Raw genomic sequence first — 21372 nt, forward strand, 5'->3', positions numbered from 1 at the left:
CTTCCCCTTCTGAAGCCCCAAAGCTTGTGCCACACACCTCCCCCCACAGCTAGATTGCAGGGTCCTGGGGGCGGGGGGGCGCTGCTGATCGTCTCACAGCATCTGTGAGTGGACTGAGTGATGGGCTGGTTTGGGATGCAGAAGCTACTGACGGGATCTGGGCCTTCTCCCTGTTTGTTTCGGCACCTCTGTCCTCACCTTGAGGCAAAGGCTGCCCAGGCTCACCTCTAAGGTCACAGGAAGCCAGAGCGCATCTCCTGGGCCGACAGCGCCGGGAGATGAGCGAGGCCGAGGCGGAACTTCTGCCCTGGGTTCAGCTCTCAGGCCTGCCCCTCCTCCTCCACAGCGCATCTCGTCTGCCTTGTCCAAGGAGAGCAGGGCTTTGAGGGAAAGAAGGTGCCAGGTTCCAGAGAAGGGGGTGGGGCCCCTCTCTGCTGAGGAGGAAAGGAAGGTGAGAATCACTGACCTGAGAAGTTTTCCACGAACCTTGGCTAAGGGGGAGAAGGGAAGGGAGAGGGCAGCAGGAGCCCGGCCAGGCGCTGGGGGAGGGAGGCAACCTCGCAAAGTGGTTTCCTTACCATAAACTTCTAATTGGATCCCGTGGTAAACAGACACGCTGTACCTGCCCTGAGGAATAAGGGCTGGGCACGGCTTGTCACTGAGACACAGGAAGAGTTAGAGGTGTTTGGAGCAGGGGGAATCATGGACCTGGACAACTGGGGCAGGGGGGGGTCCATCCTGGGGGAGGGGGAACAGCTGGCCCAGGACAGGCACGAAGGCCGCGCCCACCATCCCTGCACCCTCTGCCTCCCAGCTGGGAAGTGTGGTCTGTTTATCAGTGAACTACGGGCGTGAGTGAGAGAGAAGGGCTTGTGGCTGGTCCTTGCAAGCACCGAGTTCTATACCCCCAGCCGCTGACTCAGCCACTTCCCCCCACCTCCCCCCACCTCTCTCCCAAGCGGGTGGGAACAAAGTGGCTGCAACTTTCCAGTTGTAAAAATCGGGGAGGAGCAATCAAGAACAAAGATCAAGGCTTTGGATTTTCCATGACACTTGGGCACAGTTCCCATCGCCCATGCCCTCTGGGAAGCAGGAAGCTGCCATGTGGGCACGGGGCAGTGCCTCACCATCTGCATGGCACCCTCTCCTGGGACGGCCTTGGCAGGAGGTGAGCTTACTACCTTGCACGTTGTCTACACAGAGTCTTCTGAACTCTGGGTTCCCCTGGCCCCAATTCCTCCCAGCTCTCTGAGATCAGACATCCTCAGAGGCCAGGAGCTCACCCAGCAGCCCCCAAACCTGCAGCACTAGGCAGAGGTCTAGGGTCAGAAGGGAGAAGGGGAAGGGGGCCAAAGACAGAGGACAGGAGAAGGAAGTGTGGACATTGGGGTGGGTGGGGTTGTCAGTTGCTTAGGAGGTCAGAAGACAGCCGGGCCTGGGCTGCCTCCCAGGGTAAGGACAGTCCCCTTGTCCTAACCCTCCCCTCGCAACGTACTCTGTCCACTTCAGGAAGACTGGGGGAGCTGGGACACAGAGGGACCCACCCCGCCAGACACATGATGGTACGTCTGTTTAATGGAGTTCTCTTCAGCTCTTATGAAGAAGTGAAATAAATCCATACATACTGACAGGGAAGATGACCAAGGTATACAGTAAGTGAAAAAAAGTTGACAAACAGTATGTAGATTCGGAAACTATCTTGTAATGGAACTTACAACTATTGCCTTTAGATATGTATATCTAAACTACTTGGATGTGCTTGGAAAGAAGTACAGAAGGATACATGCCAAATTGTTCAAAGAAATTATGTCTGGGATCAGTCGGATTAGAATTAGAGAAAAGGAGACTTTGTACTTGAAATTTTGAGAAGCATGTATAATTTTATAATGAAAACCAAGAAGATGAGGGTGGGGGGAATGGTTCCAAGCAGTCCAAGTGTGTAGATAGAGCTGGGCCAACGGACATGCCAGCTGCATGCACACTCACACACGCATGCTCACACCAAGGAGGGCACACCTGGAAAGTCTGGCAAAAACTTGGGTATATACCCAGCTCAGGCATATCCTCACGGTCACGGGGTCCCCTGGCATGGGTCAGGCAGAGCCCTTTCTAGGTGTCCACCCCTCCCAGATCGGCTTGTAGCTCCTTCTAGCTTCCTTAACCTCCAGCTGCTCTCCCCTGGGCCTCTATCCCTTCTTACCAGGTACTCATACAGCAGGAGCCTGGGGAGTCCGGAGAGTCAGCACATCCGGGAGGGGAGCACCTGGCTGGCTTCGAAAATGGCCTCCCCCTTCTCCGAGCACTGGGAGCACTGAGACCCAGCCATTCTCCAACTCCGGGAAAGCCCCAGGCTTTCCTGGGGATTCTGATTTGACTAAGAAACCCCCCGGGGGCGTCAGCTGGTCCAAAGATGCTATTGGTTCTCTGCTTACTTGTTAGGTGGCCTTGGCCTTGTTATCTAACCTTTCTGAACCTCAGTATCCTCATCTGTAAAGTGGGAATAATGAGGTTGCTGTGAAACTCAAAGATGATAATATCTAAGAGACTAAATGCTTTGGAATATAAACAAGGAAATGATGATCACAAAACGCAGGATGCAGTTCCCTCCAGGGCAGAGGGGTGGGGCTGACTAGGGAGCCCCGAAGCAGGACTTCTGGGGTGCTGACGGTATTCTGTTTCTTGACCTGGGCTGTGGAAACATGGGTGAATGATCTGAATTATTTATTAAACTGTACGTAGATATTTAACATAACTATATTATGTTTCATAATAAGAAAAAAAATGCTTTGCAAAGCTTTAGGTTCGGGGCGCCGGGGTGGCTCAGTCGGTTAAGCGGCTGACTTCACCTCAGGTCACGATCTCGCGGTCCGTGAGTTCAAGCCCCGCGTCGGGCTCTGTGCTGACCGCTCAGAGCCTGGAGCCTGTTTCAGATTCTGTGTCTCCCTCTCTCTGACCCTCCCCCGTTCATGCTCTGTCTCTCTCGGTCTCAAAAATAAATAAATGTTAAAAAAAAAATTAAAAAAAAAAAAAAGCTTTAGGTTCAGCATACATGTATTAGGAAGTACAAATTCCCATTCTCATACCCCCTGAAATCCTCCCGGACTCTAACTGTTGCTGGGGTCCAAGTTAGCCAGTGGCAAAAGGACCACCGCTATTAATAAGGAGCGATTTCAGTTATAAAATTAGACTCGCATTGTCTGCCTTGCCGGGGAGACCTAGGAGGGCAGGTGTGCCTAGGGGGGGTGTGCGACCTTACGAGGGAGGCCTTGAAGACCGCTGTCAGTCCACTCACCATCCTGAGTCTGCTCTATCCCCTTCCCCTGTGGCCCCTCCCCACTGCAGACTGCTGAGGTTCGCAGACGGACCCTCCCACCCAGACTTCCCGGCCGGAGTAATCTTCACCCAGCAAAGAGCAAAGCACTCTGAAACTCCAATCGCCTCCTTTCCACCCGCACCCACCACTCCTGATTCTTTAATAGCACTTCCTTGGTCCTCTGGCCCAGTGATTTCCTGCTTGGCTGGCACCCCATCTCGTGCCCCAAAGGTCAACCTCTCAATTCCCAGAGTTTCCTACCCCTGCTACCGGCCCTCCGAGACTGCCAGGCACTCTGACCCCCACAGGTCCTCAAGGCCCCAGAGCTCAGTCTGCGCGGGGGCATCACCCCCTCTTACTGGCTCTGACTCCAGTGGAGGGAGGCCTCAGGAGAGCCTGGCATGGAGGGCAGGAGTTCCCTCTCCACCCAGGCCTGAGACCCCATGCCGTCCCCCCCTGCCCCCCCCCCCCCCCCCCCCCCACCGCTCACCCAATGGCACCAGGCAGCCCTCAGGGCTGAGCCCACCCTGCCATCAGAGGCCACAGGAATTTCCATGTGGGCCTGGCCAGGGGCACTGCCTAGTGACTGTCCCTACCCCCACATCTGACTTGCTCCCTGTTTTCTGACTCGGCTTCTGTTCAACTCTATGATTTACTTTCTCTCCCATCCCTGAATTTCTGTGGGTCTCTGTCTCAGCCTTCCTCTGGGGCCGGCACAGGGGCAGTGTGAACCTTCCATCTGCGTGTGGGCCGGCCGGCCGGTGGCCCTGCTCCTGGCCCTTGGCCTGGGCCTCTGCCAGCTTGGGTGGTCTCCCTGGCTGAGGCCCCACCCCAGTGGGGAGGTGACTAAGGTGACAGTTTTGGAAAAGAGCCTACAGGCCTCAAAGGCAGAGCAGAGCTGAGAGGGAAGAGGGCGCTGATGAAGCCAGGGTTGCGGGAGGATGGCACACTGCTCTTTCAAGTTCAGGAGGAGGGGGTGCTGTTGGGGGACATGAAGAGCGACTGGGGTGCACGGAGGGGGGGCTCTCTGAGCTATTATATAATAAAGGCTGAGAAGGAAGTCAAGTTCTGGAGGAAAACAGGTCTTGGGTGAAATAAAGGTGGGTTTCAGGGATAGGTTGTGATAGAAAGTTCTTTTCAGTGTCTAACCTCAATCCCACCTGCTGCAGACCCAACTCTTTCCATCTGTTTATTTCTTGCCTCTTCAGAATTCATGCGAGGCCTAAAGCGAAAGCGAGTGCAAGAGGTGCTTGTGAGGGGCAGAGAGGCTCTCTCCTCAGCCGGTGAGGCCACCAGGGTGTCCCCCCGCCACCCCAATCACCTGATAGCTCCCCAGTCCTTGGCAAGTCCCAGAGACCAAGCTGCCGGCAGTGGCAGCTTCAGGCCATTTAGACAATCTTCCTTTCACAGGTTTATTTATTATTCTTTTCCCACCTCTCCACCCCTTCCCCACCAGCTGCTTAAAATATTTTTTCAAACAGAAAAATGCAACCACAGCTGGAAACCAACCCTAAAGTTAGTGGAGAACGTGGGAGCTGCCAGGGAAAATTGCCGGAGTTCAGGCGGGGCTGTGAGAGGAAGGGCCCCAGCCACGGAGACGGCCAGCTCTGCCGGGGCCCCAGCGGTGGGGCTGCGGACGAGGGGAGAGGGCACTCGGGTCCCATCATCGTTCCACAGCCTGCGAGGACCCGCTGTGGGGGGGACCCTCCCCTCAAGGAGTTGTGGGAGGAGGTTCGCCCAGACACAAACCTGTCAGTGACGACAACAGCATCCGCTGAGTGTTTCCTACACAAGGTCCCAGCCTAAGCACTTCACGTGCATCACCTCGTTCAAAGCCCTATCAGCCCTGCAGGGAAGGTATTACTGTGGCCTCCAGCTTGCAGAGGAGGAAACTGAGGCACACAGAAGTTAAGAAACTTGCATACCGCCATACGACTGGTAAACGGTGGAGTTGGGCTCTGTGCCCAGGCAGTCCAGAATCCTAGCTCTCAGCCACCGCGCTAGGCCGCCTCCATAGGATCACGCAAGGGGTGAGGCAACCCCCCCCCCCACCCCACCAAACCCGGAGAGAAGTATAAACAAATTAACATGAGAATTCACAGAAGAGAGAGAGGGTCCCTGGCAGAGGGTCAGGAGAGAAGTGCTTCGTGGAGGAAGTAAAATTAACGCTGCTTCTGGAAGGAGAGCGGGAATTGAGGGCCTGTGCTCTGTGGCCGGGACAGAACCGTAATAGAGAAAACTGAGGCACGAGCAGAGGCGGAAATAGGACCCAAGAGGCCCCGCTCCCAACGTCTGGCCCCTACCACTTGAGAGACTGTCTTCACAGCCGCCCAGTGCTCAGAGGGAGGGATGCACAGGCAGGCCAGGCAGCCATTGTGGACGGTGACTCAGATCCATGCTCCATTTCTCCAGCACCTTCTGCTGCTTCTCACCTCCTCTGACACCTCCCTTGCCTTCCCAGTTCTCTCACTCCTACTGTTTGTACTGCCCCCTACAAACCTGCCCATAAGGAGGAGTGAAAGACCAAACAACAACACTCTAAAAACCCTTTATAATATAAACCTTTGGTGCCGTTTAATTTGGATAAAAATCACAAAGCTGTCTTGGTTGGGATGGACGGCCCACTAGAGTGGCCACACAGCCATGTGGCCCAAAGACCCCAAGAGACAGGGTGGCAGGTCACTGGACTGGCCCCTGCTCCATGCCCCGCCTCTATTTGTCACTGTGACCTTTACCAGGTCACTTGGCATCTCCGGGCCTCAGTTCTCTCTCTGGATCCGTCTGGTGTGCTGCCTTTCAGATCCGAAAGCCCCATGAGCTCAGAGTACTGGGTACTCTCCTCTACGCCTAAGGAATCTCCATGGAATGACCAGCTGGGTGGAGGCTCAAAGCCAACCCAGAGATGGCGACAGTGCTGCCAGGACACAGGTCCGGCTATTCTCCTATATGCCTTCAACCACAAGCTTCTAAGGACCAGTTGATAGAGAATCATCATCACGGTGATAGCTGTGAGTTGTCGAATGCTTACTACCTGACAGGCACTCTTCCAAAAGGCTTTCGTGGAATAACTTATTCTATTATTTTAACAGCATTACGTGTGAGGAAACTGAGGGACAGAAGTGGTTGAGGTCAGTGCCCAAGGTCACACAGCTAATGAGGGCCTGAGCCAGGATTCCCATGCAGACTGTCTGGCTCCAGAAGCCACGGGAAGGATGCCGGTGCAGGGCTTCTGTGGAGGAGAGGGGAGCACCTGGAGGGCAGGGACTATGTCCTGTTCGTCACTGTCTCCCAGGGCCCTGACTCCCTGAAAGATTGGGTTGGATTTGGCTGGCCTGGGGTAGAGCAGGAAGGCAAAGGTGTGAGTTCTAACGAGTTGCTGATGTCCAGGAGTTTGTGCCAACTATCTCGCCCCACGCCTGTGGTATGAAGGGCTCTGAGCCCATTCCCAGCTCTGAACCAATTGGATCCCATCCATAGCTGCCTGCTGCAAGCACCAAAGTGGGCCTTTAAGGCTGAGCTTCAGGGAGAAGAGAACTTCCAGTGTGGAAGCCCCGCGTCCTGGGCCTCCCACGCCCCCTGGCGGAAGGAACAGAGCTGGGCACAGGCCTGGGCTGCCACCTAAGTCCAGCCTTCCCTCCTCTCTACTCCCCTTCTGTCCTCTCTCCTCTTGCCTCTAGTCATTCATCCTGACTGCATGTCTAGTGGGCACCACGCACATGACATGAGATGGGGGCACAGAATGTATCCTGTGGCTGTGACACTATCCCTGCCCTGAGGTGCCCACCCCCCCCCCATTCATTCAGTCAACTCACTTGACAAAATATTTATGGAGCTCCTCTCCCTGCCAGGCTTTCTTCTAGGCTCCAGGGACACCAACCCTGCCCTCAGGGAAAGCACAGGTGCTAGAGAAGAGTCCACCAGACAGATGTGGCGACAGCTATCCTGACACCGGGCAGTGTGTGTATGGGAATGGCAGGAGATAGGTTTTCAGGGAAGATCTCAGAGTGACATCTGGGCTGGGCTTGGAGGGTTGCGTACGATCTCTCTGGCTGAAGGAAATGGCGTGTGGAGTGGGGTGGGGCAGGGAGAAAGGAATATCCTATACAGAGAGGGCAGAACGAGCAGGCACGTAAAGCACCAGCATGTTTAGGAAGCTGCAAATAGTCTTCTGCGGTCAGAGTGTGTGGTTAGTGGCAAGAGAGCAGCAGGACAGGAGAAAGGGCCTTGTGAGATGTGGAAGGGTTTGGGTCTTTTCCTGCAGCCTGGGAGGAGCCTCTGAAGCTTTTAAGAAACAGGAGGATATGACTCCATTTGCATTTGATTAAAGGACCGCGAGGCTAGACCGCTGCCCCAACGGAGTGCGGACGAAGAGCTGGAAGGTCAAGCGGCCAGAGATGGTGTGGTGTTCATATGCCAGCTGTGTGACATGAGGCAAATCACTTCACTTCTCTGAGCCACAGATGCCCCATCCATCAAATGATGATGTTGAAACCCAGCCTGACACATAGCAGATACTCAATAAGTTACTTTTTTTAAGCCAGGAAACCTCCTAAGAAGGCCATAGCATTGCCTAGGCAAAGGGTGCAGAGGACCTGAATTCAACCACTGACTATCGATGGAGAGAAGACACCTATTTCAGACAGTTGACTTCTGGGATGGGATTGAGAATGGATTCGGCTTTTCTAACATTCTCTTGGAGTTTACCTCTGCCATCTGTCCCCGGGCTTGGCCCCGTGGCTCCCCCATTCCTATCATCCCCTGCCCGTGGTTTTCGCTGCCTGCTTTATAAAGGGTGTCGGTTCATTCACTGCCTGTCCTTCTTCCATTCGTCTGGCTGGGTCTCAGACAGAGGCTGCTGAGGCCAGAGGCTCTGCTGGCTGAGGCCCCAGGCACGGTGCCCAGCACAGCAGCACACGCAGACAAGAGTTTAATGGCAGTTTCTGACAACAGTCAGGTGTGAATCTGTTTGGCCGCCAGGTTTGTCCCTGCGGCTGGCACAGGAGGTGGCAGTGCTAGGGGAGGTCGACCAGGAAGACTGGCTGACTGCTGCCAGGTTTCATTGAACACTCATTGAGGAGTTAAAATGCAGCAAGCCCACCCTTGGCCTACCCCTTAGGCAGACTTCCCGGCCTAGGCAACTTCTCCCATGGCCTGAGGGTGCCAGCTCCCGACACAGTTCCCATTCAGGGGCCCAGAACTTCTAGGCAAGAGTACCTAGGGGTGGCAATTCCTGGATGGGGTGGAGGCCATGTGGTTTACATTACATGTGCATTGCACGCACACTGACATGACCCAGAGTGTGTGTTCCTCTGAGGTTGCCAGCAGTAGAGGGGGACTTTTGGCATCTACTAAGGACCAAGGCCCTCACAGCCATCACATGGACCTTGGGGACAGTGGCTAACAGTGTTCAGGGGCCAGGTACTCATCTCCCCAATCTGTAAGTCCCGCTACGAGAGAGTCTGGTTCTTGTGTTTAAGATGTTAGTTGGTGTTTTGGTTTGCCTTGTATTTCTGTCCCGCATTCCAAGGAGATAACAGTCCTTTGGGTTTCTTTGATTTCTGTGGGGTAGAAATATTCTTCAAAGATTGTTTTAAGGAAACTCCCTGAACTGTCTTCATTCAATGGCTCAGCTCCTCAGAGAGATAATCCCAGGTATTCCTGAAGTGTCATTGAGGAGAGAGGGGAAAACACGGGGACAGCAGGGAGAGATGCAGCCCACAGCAGGCAGGGAAGGGGCCTCCGACGGGCCAGCCTGCTGGCAGGTACAAGAGGATTTGAGACCTCTGCCCTGGCATCGCTGTGGGGAATGGCTGCGTTGTGTACTGGGCATGCCCGCCCCTGGGACCCAGCTCTGCCAGCCCAGGCAACGATTCCCAGGCCCCAGGAAAGCTGTCACATCACCCAAACCGGGGGCCTGTGGCTCTCTGCACAAGGAAGAGAGAACGTGACACGGTGGCCTGCTTCTGGGGCTCTAAGAAACAAGGGCCGATTCTTTCACTTACTGGGTGTCACTTAACCTCAAGCAAGTTCTCCCAAGCGTGGAATAGATAAAGGGAACAGAATCAAGACCTTGCAGAGCACTTCCAGCTCTAAACCCTCAGCCTCCATGTCAGCGCAGAGGGAGGTTAACATAGTCTTAAAACAGTGCCCTGCACAGTCCTGTCCCCGCGTGTGAGGGGGAAGGTGTGCAGCCTAGCAGAGCCGGCTCAGGTCTCTACTGCCCTTGGCCTGTGAGGTCAGGGGTACCTAGTGCACATGGAGAAATTGAGGAGCCTGGGAGCGCAGGGATCCCCGGACGGCCCCACTCTGCCCCGGCCCACCCGGAGAGCCCCAGTGAGCTCATGTCTGCAGTAACCTCACTGCTCATAACCGGGATGGTGAGACAAACCTGGAATCCAGGCAAAGGTGAGAAGTGATGGGTGTCTCCTCAGGAATGTGCTGCCCAATTAAACCTGCCTCCCGGATGGTGCAGGCGGATGCTGGGACTACTTCCCCAGGCAGTGCTGGCCAGCCTTCAGGCTGAGCCATTCTGCAAGCATTTATTGAGAGCCTACTATGCACCAGGTGTCGAGCTGGGTGCTGGGGAGACAAGGAGATGGAACAGCCATACTGGAGAGTGTAGGCTATCCGTCCCAAACACACTTTCGGAAGCAGACTGCCAGAAAGCCTCAGGGGTTCTGCTGGTTAAGTTCCCAGGCCCCCTTCACAGTCCCCACCGATCCAAAGCCCTTTTTTTCCTCACTACAGGCCCAAGCGCTTAGCCTGTTCCCTTTCCTTTTCAGAGCATCCACAGCCCTCCACCATCCTCTGGCCTCCACTTCTTCTTAAGCTGGTATGAACCAGGCCGCTGCCTCTTCACCTTCCTGGCGCCCGGACAAGCCTGGACCCTCTGAAACATCCATCTGTAGTGTGGACATTAGTCCTTGGCAGGGATCCAACAGAGGCCTCAAGGTAAGGCAACACCCATGTGACTAAAGGATGGGCTCATTCCCTAGATTCCCCAGGTGAATTCTCTGTCAGAAGTGGGTCCTCAGACAAGAAAGCTGAACTTGGAAAAGAGGCCTCAGACAGGAAAGAGGTCTCCCTCTAAGAGCAGACTTTAGAACTAGAGGCTAGAAACCTAAGTGTGGCCTACATAATGTGTGATTAAAGCAGTCAGACTGCTTGTGTTAAAATCCAGGCTTTGTCTGTCTGTATCTTTATTTTTTAGGATTGTATCCCACTGTGAGAGGCACCCCCAAAAAACACAATTTTGGTGGGGAGTGGTTATTTTTCTCATGTAACAAGAAGTCAGAAGATAGGTAGTCCAGGGCCTGAATCTGGCTCCAAATGCCATAGGAACCCAGGTTCCTTTTATGCTTCTACCCAGCCTTCCGTAGCATGCATTTCTTGCCTCATGGTCACAAGATGGCTGCCCCATCTCCAACATCAAATCCAAATTGCAAACTGGAAGAAGAAGGTCAGGACCAGTTAAGTCTGTATCCCTTATCAGGAGCTTTCTAGCAAGTGCCACACAACTCTTGCCTATATCTCATTGGCTCAAGCTGTGTCATGTGGCAAGACAGGTGGGGAGATGTATTTTTTAATTGAGCATATTGTTGCCCCAAACAAAATCAGATTTGTATAAAGAATATAAATTGGTATAGAGATTGCAACGAGAGAGATGATGACCAGATTTCAGGAAGGAGAAGGTATGGGCTAGAGGTAGAAAAGAGTAACAATGCCTCCTTGCTGAGATTAAGGTTCTGATTAAGATTCTTTGCTTGACCAAACTTTAGTCAGGCTCCTAAAACTTCTCCTAGGCCCTTCTGTGTGCTTATCATAGAATCCAGTATGAGCAAGAACTCTGGACCCTGGACACCTGAGCATTCTCCACCATCCCCCGGGTGACAGCTGATCATCCTGGCCTGTCTTCAGCAAGAATCCTGTTAGGTCGGTTTAGCCAGAATTCTCCCTACCCCTGATGTTTCCTCTTAGTAATTTTCCATCTGCTGACCACCCACCCTGCTCCTTGCCTATGAATTCCTACTTGCCCATGTTGTATTCAGAGCTGCACCCAATCTCTTCCCCACCCCCTCAATGCAAGTCCCCATTGCAGCCGTCCCTACACCCATAGCCATGGCCCCCCTTTAGTAAAGTCTGCCTCACTGTCTTTAACAAGTGTCATTTACTATTTCCTTCTTTAGCACTTCTTACTCTAAAGGCTCAGTGGATCGGCTGTGACCAGCAGTTGAGCAGGTAGCTGGACAGCAGAAGGGGCACCAGCGTTCCCTAGAGCATAAAGGAAGAGTTACAGAGGTGGCAGAGACTTTGGAGGTCGCCAGCTTCACTCTCCATTGCCAAGCAGGCCCTTCATCTGTCGGGTTCACAATCTCTCCTCTCCCCCAGCAGCGTCGTAAGCAATGTCACTTAATGTCTGTCCTCACTTTCTTCTGCTGCAGGCTAAGAGTATGTGCAAAGAAACCCACTCGTTAAAAAGCGTTCTCTAACCCCTTCTGTGCATGCCTTTTTGCGTACTGATGACTAGGTAAGGGGAGGACTAAGCCGGAATGGGGGCAAGTTCCGTGTCTTCTGCATCTCTGCACCCTCTGCGTCCACACAGCCCTCGTACCCAAACGATAGTTGAGAATGGCTTTGGCCGCCGCCGTCTCCTTCCTCGTCCCTCGGCAGAGACACGCGGCTCCGGAAACTTGACTCAGGCCCTTCCTGGCGTTTCTGGGAAACTCTGGAGTATCGCCTGCTCTCCCGGGCCACCTCGCGTCGGCCGAGCGGGGCGCCGCTCTCTGCCGCCCTCTGCCGGCGCCACAGTTGGGTTGGGAAGAGCGCACGCGCGAGCGCACGCCAGCGTCCCTCTCCCCCCCCCCCCCCCCCCCCCCCCCCCCCCCCCCCCCCGCGGCTTGCCCTTCGGCGCGTGCGCGGCGAGTGCTGGCAGTACGGAGGACCGAAGAGGCAGGTAAACCTGCTGGAGCGGGCAGGTGGCGGTGGGTGCGGCCCAGAGAGGAGCTGCCGGGAGTCGGCGCGCTGCAGGTCCGGGGACGCCGGCGTTCGCTCCCGTCTCGGCGACCCCGGTGGGCTCGCAGCGTCAGTCAGCCGGGGGGCGTGACCTGAGCCCGCCTCCCGGGGCTGGGAGTGGAGGGGGATGGGGATCTCTAAGGCCTGTTACTGATTTGGTGCCTGTTGTTTGTCCGGGAAGGTTTTCTCGAGGAGAGCGCAGAGTTTGCGAATAGCGGGCAGGAAGGGGCGAGGCTGGGACCAGGTGGGAGCTGGGGTGCCCCGAGTCCACAGGCAGTGAGGAGCTGGGCAGGTTGGTGGAGGGAGCTCTTGTTTCTCTGGCTTTATGGGGCGGGTGGTAGCGGTTGAGGAGCATTGCTACAAAATGACGATCCTGGTAGAAATCGTGCAGGTGTTTGAAATCCCAGGACGGCAATTTGGTCTCTTTTTTTGTGTGTTTTCACTTTTCTGACAGAAAGAGGCAATTCCTTCTCTCCGGGCTCAGCGTGGCCACTAACATGCGCTCACTTGCCTCTTTACGTCTCAGGACATGATACAAGTGGCACATCCGGGCCATGGGGTCCCAGCATTCCACCTCTGCTCGCCCCTCTTACTGCAAGCGAAAGAAAGATGACAGGGCGGATTTGCTGGCCGAAAGGGAGCAGGAAGAAGCCATTGCTCAGTTCCCATATGTGGAGTTCACAGGTCGAGATAGCATCACCTGTCTCACGTGCCAGGGGACAGGCTACATTCCAACAGGTGAGCATCTTTGGCAATCAGGGGAAGGATTCCCAAGGTACCCACAGGGCTGCTTCTGCCGCCCAGACAGAGCTTCTCTTCTGGGCAGTAATGCCATAGTCATAGTGCCCTGAACAGAAGCCAATTTGATAAATTTGGGTAGGTTGCACAACTTCTCTTGGTCTCCTTATATCTGAAAGCCTCTCTTGACTTCCACTCTTTTGTTCTTTGTGTCCTTGGTTTGGAGCATGCAGTTGGCTCTTCGTTGTGGGATTTGTTGACAGGCACGTTTCTTTATTGCTCTCACTTGTGAGGCCTGGCACAGCTTTTTCAGGGGAGCCATCTTGGAAGCGTCTTTTCAAGGAAGTAGATAGTAAATCATTAACGGCCTAAGGTCTGGAAAGTATTTCAAGTGGGGAGAGAAAAACACATGCTCAGGAGTGGAGCCTTGATTAAGTGCAGGATCATCTGTCAGTAAATTGGTCCTCAGGAGGTCTTCGCAATTTAGATGGAGAGTCACGGATGTTTACAGCTGGTAAGAACCTTAGAAACCATCTACTCCAAAGCCTTCATGTGACACATGAGGAGACAGCAGCCTAGAGAGGAAATGACTTCCCCAGGGCCATTCGGCAGCTCAAGGCCATGCGGTAAAACTAGAACAAGATCTAGATGTCTCAACCTCCATGTCACTGCCCTGGTAGGATCGATAGATGTGTTGTAATTTGTGGCACAGTCTATGGATTTACTGGTTTCTTGTTCCTTAGACCCAAAATGTGGAACTAGTATAGAAATGTCTAATTCCAGGCAAACCTCTGTTGTGACAGGTTCGTTTGTGACGTAAAGGAGAGTATCACGAGCACATGGGATTTATTTTACCAAAATAATTGTTTGGTTCTTTCCTAGAACAAGTAAACGAGTTGGTGGCTTTGATCCCACACAGTGATCAGAGATTGCGCCCTCAGAGAACGTGAGTCACGTGTCTCTCCTATTACTACCTACTTCTGTCCTTCTGTCCCTAGTCCCATATATGTATGAGTGCCAGCTACTTTTTGAAAAATTTTATCTGTTCTTGTAAATTCCCCATTTCCTTTAATACTGTCTGCTCAAGCAAGATATCTCTGCCCCGTCACAATCTGGGGAAGGACCACTGCTAGAAACATTCTGAGGGCCAAGTGAAAGAGTTGACCCGGAAGGCATTGGAGAACAGGGGTATCCTGGGAGGTGAGGAACTGTTTCTGTCCTCCGAGCTCCTCCCTTCAGCTTCTGTTTCCAGATGACGGATGGCATTCAAATGAGTTTTTAAAGGCTTCTCCCACTGCACTCATTCTTGCCTGGTTTGTTGTTCCTGGCTCTTTGTACTTTCCTTTTCCCCTCATCCCTGGTTTTGCATTTAATCTTGACTAATTGGACCTTGATATCTGACTGCCCGGGCCGATCATGTGCTGTGTCATTTGCAGTAAGCAGTACGTCCTCCTGTCTGTCCTGCTCTGTCTCCTGGCATCTGGTTTGGTGGTTTTCTTCCTGTTTCCACATTCAGTCCTTGTCGATGATGACGGCATCAAAGTGGTGAAAGTCACCTTTAATAAGCAGGACTCCCTTGTAATCCTCGCCATCACGGTAAGACTTAGGGCCTTGCTTCCCAGATTGTGCACCTACAAGTCTTGGACCCAAGACACTTATACTTGTTTCCTCCCTCACCCTGATGCAGGCCACCCTGAAAATCAGGAATTCCAATTTCTACTCTGTGGCAGTGACCAGCCTGTCCAGCCAGGTTCAGTACATGAACACAGTGGTTGGCACATACGTGACCACTAACGTCTCCCTCATTCCACCTCGGAGCGAGCAACTGGTATGCTGTTCTTTTAGGACCCTTGCTTCACAGGCTTCAGGAAAGAGTAGGGGCCTTGGGGTGCTGTAGCCTCAGGACTTTGCTTTCCGTCTTCTCATTTCCACTGGCAGCGACTGGTTGATGAGGAAAATTTGATGTGCTCTGTAATTATGAGAAATAGGAAAAAAAAATCAGCTGGCATTTGAGTGTTAGGAGAACAAAAGAATTTCTAAGAGCAAGCAGTTCGCTACAAATCGAGAAGAGGCAGTCTTATAGTCTGAAGTCTGTTGGCCTCTCGCAAGGGAAGAGGTTGCAGGTGTTGTTAGAGGGTCATGGTCTATGTCAGGGACAATCTCGGGGAAGTATTTTGTATGTGACGGATGAATGCTCTCAAGTCTGTGGATTGCTGGTAACAGTGCTGTTCTGTGTTGAGCCTGCCTGGGCCACAGACTGACTCTGGTGTCTTATTTTCAGGTGAATTTTACTGCGAAGGCTGAGATGGGAGGACCGTTTTCCTATGTGTAGTAAGGACAGCATTGTCTATATGTGTGCTCTCTGCTGGATGGAAGGGATTCAGAATGTACTCAGTTGATTGGGGCTGGTCCTACCTTAAGTCCCAGCCTTTGGCCTGTAGGTTCCCTAAGCTTTGGCCATCTTGGGGTTTGTTTGGAGGATGTGTGTTGGCCTTCGACCGAAGTGCTGGGATTTCTAAGAGATCATTTAGCCACTAGAAACATTTACAGGCTCCGGCATTTATATGGTGGGTTTGAAAAAACAAGTATCATGACGTGGGAGGATGTGTGGACTCTGTGGGGACTCAGAGCTAGTGAGCCCTGGAAGCACTTAGGTCAGAAGGGTGGGGGAGCAGAGGAGCCCCAAGCAGGGCTGACTGTGTCACTCAGCGCTCTTCTGTTCATTCTTTTTTTTTTTTTTTTTTCTTCAAACCAATCTAACTATTTTCGTATTTGCTGTTTGGTAGCTTCTTCTGCACATTACCCGATATCGTGGTGCACAACATAGTGATCTTCATGCGGTACGTTGCTCTTCTCCCTGTCCCCGTGGCCTTTGCGTCTGCACCTGGACCATCAAGCTGTGTGACCTCACCACCTTTGCTCAGGAGATGCTGTGTGACCCACAAAGCAAAGGCACCTAACCAAAGAGGGGACACATGATGTCTTACAGGCACAAATACTGTGGACCCTTGGGTGTTCTCTAGATGCAGTGTCCAATTCCCTTCACAAATCACCAGATTCACAGTGATCAGGTAGACATAAAGTTTTCTCCATGAAGTAGGGTCTGGTTCTGTGATCCCTTTAGAATCCGAGTGAGACTAGTAAAGAACAGAAGAACTTCTCAAGGCGTAGTAAGTACTGGGCATTTGACCAGACTTACTGTCTGTCCACACAAATTACCATGTGTCATGGGTCTTTATAGAGTTGGTCCTAGAACCCTGACTGTTCAATTTGCGGATGACAAGCATCTTCTAGACATTTGAAATAGGAGGGTCTAGAGCAGAGCTTCTCAGCCTTGGCACCGTTGACATTTTGGACATTGGGACATTTTGGACACCGTTAACAGTTCTTTGTTGTGGGGGGCTGTCTGGTGCACTGCAAGTTGTTTAACAGCATCCCTAGCCTCTACCCGCTAAACGCTAGTTAAGTCACCACCTCCCCGCCCCTCAGTTGTAATACCCCGGAAGGTCTTCAGACATGGCGGAAAGTTTCCTATAGGGTAAAATTGTCCTGGGTTGAGAACCACTTATTTAGAACCACTTCTTCATGCCATAGCCTTTCTGTGAATGTAGAAAGATCCTCTGGCCTCCTGGTTATGTAATCGTGAAGATAGGCATCTGGGACCCATGGATGTTGTTGCTTGAGCTTGCTAGAAATTATTTAGGCAACTTTTCTTCATCTCAAAAACAGAACTTACTCTTCTTTTTTTTTTTTTTTTTTTCTTTTTCCTCCCCCTAGAACTTCAGTGAAGATTTCATACATTGGCCACATGACACAGAGCTCCTTGGAGACACATCACTATGTGGACTGTGGAGTAAATTCCACAGCTATTTAGAAACTGCTCTTGGTTCTTCCATGGCAGCACCTGCCAGAAGAGACACAGCACCTGTTCCCAGGGCCTGAGTTTCATACCATGTCGCAGGTGGTAGAAAGAGAGGAGAAATTGGTTCTCTTGATCGCCAGCAAACACCCTCCTGCCGCTTGGTGGGGAGAGCTCCTCTTGGTAGCGCCATCTGTGTTTCTCAGAACCAGCAGACTCACTGCCTGGTGCCTACCCTGTGCCCAGCAAATAGTAGGCACTCGGAAAGTTTGGAGAATTGAATCCTGATCTTTTCGGCTGTTCTTGGGGCATTACAAATAGAAATCATACCGTGGTTCTAGGTTATCAATGCACAGAGTGACGTGGAGATTGGACTGTTAGTGCAGCTGCAGGACTGTCCTACTCGTCTGCACAGAAGAGGCAGAGGGTGGGAACATTTGAATACATAAGGAAGCACAGACCCTTTAATATGGGAAATTTTTTCATCTGTTCACAAATGCCTAGGAACTTAAAAACAAAAAACCTTTTTTTCCTGTAGAAAGCTCAATTGTTTTTAGCAAGAGTCTATGTGAGGCTTGCTTTACCCTTCATCCATTGGCTGGAACATGGATTGGGGATTTGGTAGAAAAATAAACCCTGCTTTTTTGATTCACCTACGTTTCCTCTGATTGCCTTGATGTCTTAGGAGCCACCTCTGGGGGACTGTAGAATAGTTGCCTGCTAAGTGGGTCAGCACAGGACGGGGGAGGGGGGAGGAAAAGGAGTCCCCACTGTACTGTCCCCGTGAGCTCCCATCACTGAAAGCAGCCTCCTGCCACAGCAGCCTGGCTCCTCCCCATCTGGCGCCCCCCTGTGGTGACAGGCTGCCCTACTGCTCTTGGAGAACAGACCACTTAGTGCCCCGTGGAGGTTGCTAGAGGTAGGGCAGATGCCTGAGGCGTGAGCAGCTGCTTTCCTAAGGAGGAATAACGTCCCCCACCAGTTGACTGTAGTACTGATTAAGAGGACCTGGTTTGAAGCTGAAAGTTTTGTCCACCCTCTTGGCGTCCAAAGAATGGGCTACATAACAGCCCCACGATGGCAGGGAATCTGGTTGGGTAACTTGAGTAGTTAGGTTTCAGGATTCGGCTGAGGTGGACTCCAGCCCCCTCACTGGTGGCCTCGGGAAACCCTAACAGAGCAACAGGTGGTGGCAGGGAGTCAGTATTAGCTTTTGTCCCCACTCCTATAGGTTGATTATATTTGTTTAATGATTTTTGCACTCAAAGTCTTCAAACTAAGGTTAAATTTTATGACTCTTTGGCTGCTGTTGACCATGATGGAGTAACCCAAAGCTCAGGGTTGAAAGCCGAGTTACAGTGTTCTACTGGATCCTTTAATGGTCTGTACTGTGTGTCGGTGAGGGAGCACCACCACTTGTGCAGGAGCAAATCCCCTTTTCTGAGAACACTATCCTAAACAGAACGTGCCCTGAACAAATAAAGATGTTCACAATTACACATTTTCTCTTTAGTTTTACCATGTTCCAACTAGTCTCTAGCACCTCTTTTCATGTTACTCATTAGTACTTCAGTTTGGAGTCCCATTTTGTGGCCGTGTACCTCCACAACATTTCTTATACATATTACCTTAGAACTCAGCTATGATCTTCAAGTGAGAGTACTTAAAATTTTTAAACAGGTCTGACTGCATAATGCTATGAATTCTCATACCTATTTATATCCTAGCATCCCAAGCTACACTGTGGGGTGTTCTGCGTGGTTTAATCATGCTCTCCGTCAATTACTGATTCAATGCATACAATTTGCTGTCAGCAACACCAGAATAGAAAGGGCAAGTGGTTGGCTTGGGTGTCCTCGCTATCACTGTGGTTTTCCTAGTGCGTTGAGATTTGGAGAGTATGTTTCTTGGACACGGGGCTTCACTAGAGATCATTTCTCTGCAGGTTCTGGTGTGGCCTATGTTGGGAACTTTCTTGCTCTCACACTACTTTCACCGTGTCACCTGGTTGAAATCTCCATTTGTTCATTTACTCATGCCAGGAAAATGTTTATTGAGCACCTGCTGTATGCAAAGGATTGCATTTTCTGATGCATTTTGTTCAGAACCATAGCAGAAGTTTGTCTACCACAAGCTTTTGATATTTGCCAGGCCCCATATAGGCCACAGTTTGCCGAGTCACTTTTTGGTTTGTCTCTTTTCCTTTGTTTATTTTTCTTCAGCTCCGCATATGAGTGAAGTCATATGGTATTTGTCTTTCTCTGACTTATTTTGCTTAACCTAATACACTCTAGCTCTAGACACGTCGGTGCAAATGGCAAGATTTCATTTTTTTCACGGCTAATACTCCTGTTTTGTGTGTGTGTGTGTATGTGTGTGTGTGTGTGTATACACACACACACACACACACCCCACTTCTTTATCTGTTGATGAGTTGATGGACACTTGGGCTGCTTCCATAATTTGGCTTTTATAAATAATGCTGCAGTAAACCTAGGGGTGCATGTTTCCCTTTGAATTAGTGTTTTTGTATTTTGGCGATAAGTATTCACTCATGAGTTTACTGGATCATATGATAATTCCATTTTTAATTTTTGAGGAACATTCATGTTGTCTTCCACTGTGGCTGCCACAGTTTATGTTCCCACCAGTAGTGCAAGAGGGTTCCTTTTTCTCTATATTCTCGCCGACACTTGTTTTTTCTCTTTGATTTTAGCCATTCTCACAGGTGTGAGGTGATGTCTCATTGTAGTTTTGATTTGCATTTCTATGATGATGAGTGATGTTGAGCATCTTTCCATATGTCTGTTCGCTGTCTGTATGTCGTCTTGGGGGAAATGTCTGTTCATGTCTTCTGCCCATTTTTTAATTGGATTATTTGTTTTTTGGGTGTTGAGTTGTATCTGCTCTTTATTTTGGACACTAACCCTTTATTGGATATGTCATTTGCAAATATCTTCTTCCATTCAGTAAGTTGTATTTTAGTTTTGTTGATTGTTTCCTTCACTGTGTAGAAGCTTTTTATTTTTGTTTAGTCCCAATAGTTTATTTTTGCTTTTGTTTGTCTTGCCTCAGGAGACCTCTCTAGAAAAATGTTGTTATGACCAATGTCAGAGAAATTACTACCTGTGCCCTCTTCAAGGATTATTATGGTTTCAGGTCTCACATTTAGGTCTTTAATCCATTTTGAGTTTATTTTTGTGTATGGTATAAGAAAGTGGTCCAGTTTTCATTCTTTTGCATGTGGCTTTGCAGTTTTCCCAAAACCATTTGTTGAAGAGACTGTCTTTTCCCCATTGTATGTTCCTTCCCCGTTTGTCAAAGATTAATTTGCCATATAATTGTGAGTTTATTTCTGGGTTTTCTATTCTCTTCCATTGATCTTTGTGTCTGTTTTTGGGCTAGTACCATACTGGTTCGATGATTACAAGCTTTATCATATAAGTTGAAATCTGAAATTGTGATGCCTCGAGTTTTGTTTTTCTTTTTCAGGATTACTTTGGCTATTCAGGGTCTTTGTTGGTTCCGTACAAATTTTAGGATTATTTGTTCTATCTCTGTGAAAGATGGTGTTGGTATTTTAATGGAGATTGCATTAAATCTATAGATCGCTTTGGGTAGTACAGAGGTTTTTTAAATATATGTATAGGTATATGTGTATTTTTAATTTACATCCATGTTAGCATATAGCGCAGTAGTGATTTCATGGGTAGTACAGACATTTTAACAATATTTGTGCTTCCTTTCCGTGAGCATGGAATATCTTTCTCTATTTTTGTATCATCTTCAATTTCTTTCATCAGTGTTTTATACTTTTCAGAATACAGGTATTTCACGTCTTTGGTTAAGTTTATTGCTAGATATTTATTTTTTTCGGTGCAATTGTAAATGGGATTGTTTTCTTAATTTCACTTTTTGCTACTTCATTATTAGTGTATGGAACTGCAACAGATTTCTGCACATTGATTTTGTGTCCTGTGATTTCCCTGAATTCATTTACCAGTTCTTGTAGTTTTTCAGTGGAATCTTTAAGGTTTTCTACATATAGCATCATGTCATCTGCAAATAGTGAGAATTTTACTTCTTCCTTGCCAATTTGGATGCCTCTTATTTCTTTATGTTGTCTAATTGCTATGGCCAGGACTTCCACTACTACTGTCGAATGAAAGTGACAAGAGTGGACATCCTTCTCTTATTTATGATGTTAGGGGAAGAGCTCTCAGTTTTTCACCATTGAGTATGATGTTGGCTGTGGGATTTGCATATAAGCCCTTTATTATGCTGAGGTATGTTCCCTCTAGCCCTATTTTGCAGAGGATTTTTTCTTTATAAAACTTTTTTTTAGTTTATTGTCAAATTGGCTAACATACAGTGTGTAAAGTGTGCTCTTGGTTTTTGGAGTAGATCCCCGTGGTTCATCGCTTTTACATACAACACCCAGTGCTCATCC

General features: G+C 50.3%; 1 protein-coding gene across 5 annotated transcripts; it reads left to right on the forward strand.

The window, feature by feature from the left end:
• Window positions 1-12199: 12199 nt before the first annotated feature.
• Window positions 12200-17574, forward strand: TMEM106C (transmembrane protein 106C). Of its 5 annotated transcripts, none has more exons than XM_042946341.1 (8): window positions 12200-12266; window positions 12845-13063; window positions 13946-14009; window positions 14500-14659; window positions 14751-14891; window positions 15345-15394; window positions 15850-15903; window positions 16841-17574. In XM_042946341.1, the coding sequence occupies exons 2-8, from the start codon at window positions 12880-12882 to the stop codon at window positions 16935-16937; spliced, it is 750 nt and encodes a 249-aa protein (XP_042802275.1). In that variant the 5' UTR covers window positions 12200-12266; window positions 12845-12879; the 3' UTR covers window positions 16938-17574. The 5 variants fall into 5 exon arrangements, with proteins under 5 accessions (XP_042802275.1, XP_042802278.1, XP_042802276.1 ...); XM_042946344.1 differs by having other exon boundaries at window positions 12206-12266; window positions 12852-13063; XM_042946342.1 differs by lacking the exon at window positions 12200-12266 and adding an exon at window positions 12267-12340.
• Window positions 17575-21372: the final 3798 nt, after the last annotated feature.

This window comes from Panthera leo, chromosome B4, assembly GCF_018350215.1.
Source record: "Panthera leo isolate Ple1 chromosome B4, P.leo_Ple1_pat1.1, whole genome shotgun sequence".
In the NCBI taxonomy this organism is placed as follows: domain Eukaryota; kingdom Metazoa; phylum Chordata; class Mammalia; order Carnivora; family Felidae; genus Panthera; species Panthera leo.